Here is a 9410-nt window from a genome sequence, read left to right as displayed (position 1 = left end):
ACATGGGTATCACATAATAACCCAAGACAAAATTAGATTAATAAAACACACAATTAGATTCCAGGACACCCGGAAAAACTGAAGCTATGTTCAGGAGAAAAAAAAAAAAAAGCAACAAAGCCGTCTTTCTTTTATGTATAGATCATTTCATCTGGATTATTTTTGTAACTCAGAGACAGAAGTTTTCAAAACACAGCCATATAGAATGCCTTCATGAAAGGTAGAGACTACATTCATTTCCATCTACTAATCTGATAAGGAAGTCTCAGAATGCAACAAAATTATTTGATCAAATAAACATTTATACTAAGATAAATCTTGAATGATTAGCACATCTAGAACTCACTGAAAGAAACAACAAAATAACAAAGAACTAAACCTCTTGATGCAAATTCTAACAGGAAAATAGCTATAAAGTCTCTATATTTAATTTTTAAAAATGCCCCAAACCAAATATTGTATTTTCCAGCTTCAGTTAGTCTGTATTAAAACACATCTGAGGGTTTTATCTGCACAGGAAGAACAAGCCCTAAATATGTTTTGGAAAGGTTTCCTGGAAGACTTCCCCCCAACCTTTGGAACCCTTCCAGACAGCAAGAGAAAGAGCATATGTCTGACTTACAGACAGAAACACCCAGAGTAGTAGTAGGCAGAACGATTAATTAAAAGGTGAAAGTGAGCTTCATTTTGCACAAAGATTGTTTTGAAACTCTTTCTTCAGTTAAAAGTCTTGACATAATTCCAAGACTTATTTTATTTTGCTGGGGAGATCATCATTTTTAAGGCAAACATTCCAGTTTTGTAGGAAAATTCAGCCAAGAGAAAAATAAGTATTTTAAATAAGAGATGTTCATTGTCAAGTACATAAAATGACAAGTAGTAATCTAGATTAAAATACTGCTCATTAGTTGTAATGGACATTGATGCTATGGTTCTATAAGATATGTAATAGAAGTTTATTTCTCAGCATGTCCTTGCAGTCTCAATTAGGAACCTTTTAACAGGAAAGAATATATATTACTAGTGAACTTCATTTTTTTCAATCCCACATGGAAGCCTAAATCACAAGGCATTTCAACCTCTATGCAATACAGCAGTGCTACTTTATGAGCATTATTTAGACCCTTGATTCAAGGAAATCTTTGTGTAAGGGTATGTATATCCACAGTCATCAATGTAATTATTCTTATGTACAGATCAGGAACCCAGGATTGACTTGCTTTATGCATAACATAAAATCAAGTGTGTATCAGTGAAGGGAGAGATCAATGCAGAAAATAGTCCTCCTTGTTTCCTTCAATTAAGGGAGTTTTGATATGGAAGACTAGACCTCTTTCTCTTGTTTGGAACAACATCTTTGCAAATAGCAAACCAAAAAAAAGCAAACTCAAACTGTTTTCCACTTGAACAATCTTCAAGGGCACAGCACTAGGTATGCCCTAATGCTATGGCTTTTGGGCAGGAGGTTCTTTGACAGACAATGATTTCTTTCCTCCAGCACTGAACTGCTCTAAACTTTCTACAGGATGGTTCTCCAGCTTAAACTTCCCTTTTAGCCAACTCTATTTGCTTTCCATCAGGAGATGCTGACAGTTTGCAGCTCCATCTCCAGAACTCCAGATGGTTCAATGAAAGTGAAGGATATCATCATATGACATGCTGTTTTGGATTTTTTTTTTTTTTTTTTTGCCAGTACAAAAAAGGAACAGTTTAATGTCAGGTCAAATCTGTAATTTAAACTGATAGGGACAATAAACACGGAGAGTTATGCTCTTTCTTTCAAGGGTACAATAAACAGGAAGAGAACAAGTCAGGTACAGAGAAGTAAGAAAAAGGGCTAAAGAAAGGCTAAACCTACAACAGATCTCAAAACTAATGAACTTAATACCATTTCTTATATTGAAGACCATTATGTTGAGTTGTGGATGAAGTCTAAACCTGAATGTTTTCTGATTTTTATAGAGAGACAATCAAACATCATTCTCAGGGATTCAGAAGACAAGATGGAGATCATGAGTAAAAATCCACCTTAATGAAAAAATGCTTTAAGCAGTGAAGCATTCTCAACAGTTATGAATTCAGGTCACTTAATTATTCATAAGCTGTGTTAAGTCACTGTTGGCACTGAGCAAACTTCACAGAGATTACCACCACTGCAGAGGCAGAGTTGATTTCTTAGTATAGAATTGCACTTTCTCAGCTGTTGCTTTTATCAGAGGCTCTCTAGTCCACTTACTTCCATTCACAAAAGAGGTCACTTGGTAGGATGGTCATCTAAGGACAGGTGTGACAACTGCGGATAGGTGAGACAAAGCTTCTGGATGGCTTAAGGCTCTAGGCTTAGCCTTGTGAAGCAGAGATGTATTGTAGTCATATCAAAGCACAATGTGGAAGATTAACTGGATGTTCTGATCAAAATCCCTGACCTTGTAACTGTCCTCCTCTGATATCTCAGCAGTGTTCTTCTTCGTGATGCATGCTTGTCTTAGCAGCAACAATCTTGAGAAACTAAAGAAGAATAGGAAATAGGACTCCAAGTAACACATCTTTGAACTTCTTTTTTCCCATAGTACAGGAGAATGAGCAGACTTCTGCCTGCTTTCAGAACAAGTTCAAAAGTAACTTTCAGTGCACTTTCCCACAGTTGCAAACAGAACCTACAGAAGAGGAAGTAAAACCATTTTCAAAACATTTAAATTTAAAACTGTTCACAAAAATAGCTATATTTTAGCCCAAATGACTAACACTTCAGACTCTTGTACTCTTGTTCTGACCTTTAAGAGGTATTGCAGCAATTAATATGACAGGCAGTTAACCTCACATACACATGATTGCTGCAGTTCTCAAAGCCTACAGATGGGCAGAGAGCACAGAAATCTCTATCATTTATTATGGTACAGCTCTTATCAAAGTGAATTGCCTTCCTGGGATAGTATCCTCCTGGCAAATTCACTTCAAACACATAGAGTATTCCTTTAGGGAGATCTTTTCTTCTCTGCCTTTGTCAGGCCATTTAAATACACTGCCCTCAGCCATGCTCACAAATTAGTTGACACTTATCTGAAAGATTCCTGTTGTTTTGATACAAGAGTTGCTTTCCATGGTATGCGTTAATGAAAAGCTAGAGAAAACAGGTATCTCTTCATACGTGCCCATTGCTTGCAATGAGTGTTATGCCAAGTACTTCATTTTATACTCACATTTTCCTCAAGGTAGGATAGTGCATGTTGACACCAGAACTACTATGCTTTCACTTTTACACCTTCTGCACACGTATTATATACACCACACAACACGTGTATGTATCCATATATCTACACACTGGCAGAGTACACATACAGTAGAAATTATCTTTTGTTCTAGAGAAACATACATGATCTATGCAGGTGCCCGAAGCTAGTAACTTTTCCAAAAGTTGTAGAGCATTTTTCAGTGACATTCACCAGACAAATTTGTTTGGAGTTCAGAGAATATGATTAAATCTATATGAGATACGTTTAAATCTTATGACAAGCAGCTGAGGGAACAGGAATTGTTTTGTCTGGAGTAGAGGCTCAGGGGAGACATGCTTGTTCTCTACAACTCCCCGAAAGGAGTTTGTGGCAAGGTGGGGATTGTCCTCTTACACCACGTAACTTGTGATAGAACTACAGAGTTTGGCCCCAAGTTGCACCAGAGGAGGTTCATGTTGGACATTAGGAAAAACTTCTCCAAAAGAGTGGCCAGGGATGGAACGGGCTGCTCAGGGAGGTGGGTGAGTGACTGTCCGTGGAGATGTTCATGAAACATTTAGATGTTGTATTAAGGGACATGGTTTGGTGGGAAAGACTGGTGGTAGGTAGGCAGTTGAACTGGATGATCTTGGAGGTCTTTTCTACCCTCTATTCTATAATTCTATGATTTCATTAAGCAGGCTTTATTTAGCCAAAGTCTAATTTGCCATTTCATTTTTCATCTCAGATTTTAATCATACCAAAATTTGATTTTCTCTTTCTCCCATTAACAGACAAACAACCTTAGGGAAACATACTATGTTAAAAACTTCACTGTCACACCAAAATAAGCACAGTCTTGCCCTCCTCACCAGGGACAGGTAACTGAGTCTCCAGGCACAAAAGTCAACAAACAACATTCCAGGAGAAGGGACAAGGAAAAACAGTTGTCATATAATTACTTTTTCACAGGCACAGATTAACACCTACCTACCTGCAAAGACTCCAGCATTATAGTATAAAATCCTTCTAAATTTTTGATATTTACTGGGATTTAGCCCTAGAGAGGGTTTGCTATCAGTTTAAACAGGCAGTGTTACACTAGCACAGATATCCTCAACAAACAGTGCAGTGTCGCACTCTGGTGTATTCCAGAAACTGATAAATGTCAGCATTGTACATTAATAAGCAGCATGTATAATCCCTCTTGGTACTCAGCTACTTTTATAATATTGCAACACCGAGGCAAGATCTGACTTACAGAATGTTAGCTATTAGGTTCCATTAACTTTTTTCTGTGTTGCATGCTGGGTTTTTCGTGTTTTGTTTTAATTAAAACAGTTTGTATGAACAGGCCTCTAATCACACACTAAGCAACCTGCACTACTGGATCCTCAGAATTTTCCTGATAAGAATAGGGTTTCGTTGGTGTTAAGCAATTCTGACAATGGTACTTGGCAGAGAAGCTGGAGTCTAAGTCCCAAAGCAAAAATGCAAATTACTGTAATACGAAACGAAAACACATTTTCATTTGCAAATCTTTGCTTTGGATTTAGCCTGTACTCATGTCTGATTAAAAACCAGAGACTGAAGTACAACTATTTTAATTGGATTTCTAAATCCTACTATAATTTTTAAAAACTCATTAGTAATTCATACATTTTGATCACATTTTCACTCTCTAGTAATTCATTAAAGTGTATCTTTGCAAGTGAGCTGCATAAGAAGTTTTATGATTAGACAGATTCAAACCAATTCAGTAGCTTTGTTTATGGAGCAGCTGCCAAGACCTGAGTCACTGAGTCAGCCTGTGACATGCCCGCTTGTATAACTTGTGTTCTTTGGCATCCTTAGAAGAGTTTGTATATCCATTGTTGGACACAAAACCCTACTCACATATCAAATAATTTAAAAAAAAAAAAAAAAGAAAAAGAAATTGAATGACAAATTTGTATAAAATTAGTTTTAGGACTGTACTCATTAAACGAGTGTATTTTTTTTTTTTTTTACATCCTGCACCACTCTTTTACCTGGTGACTGGAGAGAAAACCTGGAGACTGGTAAAAAGCAAAGTTCTTACTGTACGTTACACTTCTGTACAAACAAAGAGCTTTAAAATCCACAGGGATGTTGTACCTCCTCTAATAGCAGAACCTGACAGACATAGAAAAAGAGCCAATTGAGCCAACTCATCAGCTGTAACCTGCTGCAAAATCATATCCACGTGTGCAGAGAAAAATACATCTTGCCTGTCTCTCTCCTTCAACTTAATCAAATTAGGGAAAGGACAGTAAACTTCAGGTAGATTGCTTTGCTTTTTAAGATAAAGTTAGATGTAATTTCAAATACAACAATATTCAGCCTCCACCATTCAGAGAACATGCAAATTTCACACCTCCAAGATTTGTTTCCAAACTAAATGCCTTGAGAACAACAACAATAACAAACATGCTTTGAGAGACAACTGGAAAGACATTAGAGTTTACTTTGCTTCCTCTAATGTCTAGAAAAAATTTTATATATTATTATATATATATTATATTATTATTATATATATATAGTTCTGGACCACTAAAGTTCCTAATCAACAACAGTTATTTTTTCCTCTTAAAACAGAGGTTTATTTAGTGAAACAACAAATTCTCATCAATTTGATTATTTTGATATCATCTTTAGGTGGTATAATACAATCCAATTCCATATCTGACTTTAAAGTTTGTCAGAGTTTGTTCCTATTTATCTTTCTCCAGAAAAGAAAGGAAATGTTTTGTTTGCTTTCTTGTCTCATTCTGCCTTTGAGGCTTCCAGCAGGTCAGGTTGAAATCCAGAATATTAATTACCTTGTACACCATGACGTCAACATGATCTGGAGGAAACAGATTTTCCTGGGTTTCCTGTTTTAAACTGATGTGGGTTAAAGTCAGATTGAAAATTTGATAGCTAAGAACTGGAACCTCTCTAAATGCAGTCGGTTCTTCCTTACCTCATACAGTACTGATTTTAATGTCATATTATGTTAGTGTCAGGCTGAAAATAAAATACCTTTCCAACCCTCAAACTTTGCATTTTCACACTTGGAGAAGGGTTGCCTGATGGCCAAGGATGAGAAAATGAAGTAGAGGTAGGCATTAAGGAAGGAAAATTGCAAAGTTTGGGGTCACATGTTTACCAGATGATTAAATATAGAAGAATTTGAAGAGCAGTGCTTGGAGACCAGTCCAGAGCATGTGAAATGAAGTGTCAAAAGTCATATGGGAAAAAGAACTCAAGCCACTTTCAGGAAAGAGCCTAACAGGTAAGAGGACAAGCAAGATTCCACCCAAGCTACAAGAAAGACTCATTGGAGGCATCTTATCTGGGACAGAAAGGCCCATGATGTTCTGCATATTCTGTACTGTTTCAATACCCTCTACACCCTCTTACACCCAGGAGAATGTCTGAGGACATTACTGTATTGTCCACCCTCATGCTTCCTTGACCCATGCACCAGCAGAAACTGATCAGCTGACCTGCAACAACTTAGCTGATAGCTCTGATCCTGATTCTGCACCTTGCAAATCATGGAGAAAGTATGCCTGCAAGCTTACAAAGAAAGTTGATGGGAAGGACTGAAAGATAAAGGAGGGAACTCTCAGTCATAGGTCCCTGGTGCAACACTGACTGAGATTTCAAGATGGAAGGCAAGTACTTTAGTAAGTCAGGAATCCTCACATAAAAAAAAAAAAAAAAAAAATCAAACTGTTAATTAACAAAATCCTGTCAAACTTCTAATTTCTCTATAATCTCATATTTCTCAGAAGACATAATTGGCTGTGATAAGTAAAGGCTTAATATTCTTCAAGCATTAAGGGAAAAAAATGGAAGCTGTATTTTATCCAAACAGTAAAAAATCACAACTATAAACACAATTCTGAATTTTGTTTTGTGGCCAAAAGTATTAGATGCATTTGCATTATTTTTGAAATTTTTATTTTTGACGAAACTCAGGGGAAAAAAAAGAGCAACAGCATTTTTTCAAAGAGAATATAGAAACAGTTATGTTGAAATTTGTTGTGGCTTTTTGTTGTTGCTATTGGTTTTGTTTTGTTTCAATTCACATATAATCACTTTTACTACGCAGGCTCATAGGAGAAAAACTGAAATGTGTATGATGTGCTTTGTTTCTTGAGTAAAAGAGTAACGCAAGTTACAGCTTTGGAGGTCAAGCAGATATGCAGACAAAGATGAAATTTAGGATGGTGGTATAAGAGTGAAAAGTATGAAGAATCCACACTGCCTCTGTTCCTGCACTGCCAGACATGCATCCCATTTGGTCACATTATGGATTTCCTCAATGAGCTGTTCCTGGGAATAATCAGCTGCTGAAAAAGCAGCAAAAACAATCCAAGAGATTCTCAAGGGTTTTACATACCTTGCAATACATAGCTGACTCAACTTTGAGAAGACTGAGGAAGTTCACACCACTAAGCAGCAATGCCATCAGCTTTGGTATGGGATCATGGAGGTATGAGGGTGACTTGTAAACCCACATGCTGACCATGCAATGCAGGAAGATGTTTACGCATAAGTAGCCAGGCTTGTAAGTTCTGCTTTTCTGCCTACAGAATGAAGAAGTGTCAGAATTGTTACAGTAGAAGTCATGAACCGGGTCCAGTGAAGAGCATGACAGATAAGGAAAGAGGTAAAATTCCCCCCCAGCTACAGTAAAACCTCATTAGAGGCATCTTGTCTGCAACAGAGAATCCTATTCTGCACAAGTTTCGTAATATTTATTTTCTAAACCATCTCTGGATAGTACTTGTCAATGTAAAGTTGACATGCAGAGTAAATTTCCACGAGTTAAACTGTACTTTTCTAATTCTTCTCTCTCTTGACTTAACTTGCTTTCTAAAATTCCTACTTGCTGGGACATTTCCTCAAGGAAGTAATTCTCAGCAGAAGTTGTACAGCGTAAAATCAGTAGGCCTAACTTAAAAACATTTTTCACAGAAAAATGTAGACACACATTATATATAAGATCTGGCTTCTGCTTTTAAGAAGCTTCTCAAATCTTGATCCTAAAACTCTTTCTCAAGCTGGTCACACCAAGGACAAGGAACCCTCAAAAGCAGGCCTTTTTTTCTGGGAACCATGATGAATCTTGTAGAGATGAGTTCATAGTCCTGTGGTTAGGACTATTTTCAAATAATGGCATCTTGGACTAGCTTTTGGAAGACTCACCACAACTTTTTTTTTTAAGAGACTTTGAATATCTTAACTTTTAAATTTAGATTGCTGTAGTTAATAATAGCCTTATGTCAGTCATTACTAAAGGCTGCATTGCAAACTTATCTTACGTTTTATCATAGAGCCTCAAATAAATTTTTTACATGAAACTTGCTAGAGGTAAAGTGCCAGTACACTGTCACTAAAACATTTGGAAAATACGTATATATTTTGCCAGATTTTGCCTTGGCAAATATTTATAAATTAAAAAAAAAAAAAAAAAAAAAAAAAAAGAATTGTTGAAATGGTACATGTATCAGTTTAAAAATATTTCTTTGCAATGAATTTGTTTGTTTGTTTTTTAACTGAAATGCTTCAAGTTAGAATAATACATTATTTCCCCTGTCAGCTTTCATTTCCATTCTGTGCAGCATCATTTCTAAATGAAATGAAATATATATTACAAAGGTTTTTAATCAATCTAGATAGTCTTCCAGTTAATTATTTAAATGCCTACAGATCCTGCATGAACTTTTTTGCAGTTAACCTAATGGAAGGAGAAGGAATTTTTATGGGATGGGGTTTTTTTGTTTGTTTGTTTGTTTTCTTCTGCAATTCGGTGAACAAATATTCTTCTCAAAGCAAAAAATCAGGAACATGCTACCACAGGATCTGATGGTTAAGAAGAGAAGTACTGCTAAAAGGATATTTAACCCTGTATTGGATGCTTGTGTACTAGTGATAATGTCTAAAAAAATTAACAGGCGTTATGAATACATAAGCAAGCAAAAAAAAAAACACATTCACCTTTTTCAAAGCTCATCTTTGTGCCTAAATATAGTCTTTTTGCCCAGACACAACTATGATTTCCAGCAAACTAAACCTGTGGTCACCAAATTTTATTTGTTCTAATATTCCAAAAGCATCCAGGAGAAAAACAACATTTATGACGAAATTTATAATAGTCCTGAGCTGTGTTTGTAATGACACTCC

The 9410-nt window shown here is 36.2% G+C and overlaps 1 protein-coding gene across 6 annotated transcripts in view; it reads right to left on the bottom strand.

Moving 5' to 3' along the window:
• Positions 1-747: 747 nt before the first annotated feature.
• The window catches only part of LOC149918129 (uncharacterized), a 44865-nt gene continuing 36202 nt past the window's right edge, over positions 748-9410 (bottom strand). For 5 of the 6 annotated variants that reach the window (XM_090140072.1, XM_090140073.1, XM_090140074.1 and 2 more), the window contains 2 exons: positions 7624-7810; positions 748-2657 (listed from right to left, as the gene is read on the bottom strand). In XM_090140072.1, the coding sequence (XP_089996198.1) occupies positions 2613-2657; positions 7624-7810 (232 nt within the window). In that variant the 3' untranslated portion in view covers positions 748-2612. The remainder of the gene's footprint in view (positions 2658-7623; positions 7811-9410) is intronic. The other variant, XR_016466402.1, reaches the window with a different exon arrangement.

The sequence above is a fragment of the Phasianus colchicus genome, chromosome 4 (assembly GCF_987193195.1).
Source record: "Phasianus colchicus chromosome 4, bPhaCol1.hap1.1, whole genome shotgun sequence".
NCBI classification, from domain to species: Eukaryota; Metazoa; Chordata; class Aves; order Galliformes; family Phasianidae; genus Phasianus; species Phasianus colchicus.
The sequence above is the reverse complement of the archived record's forward strand: the minus strand, read 5'-3'. Positions and strand labels throughout refer to the sequence as shown.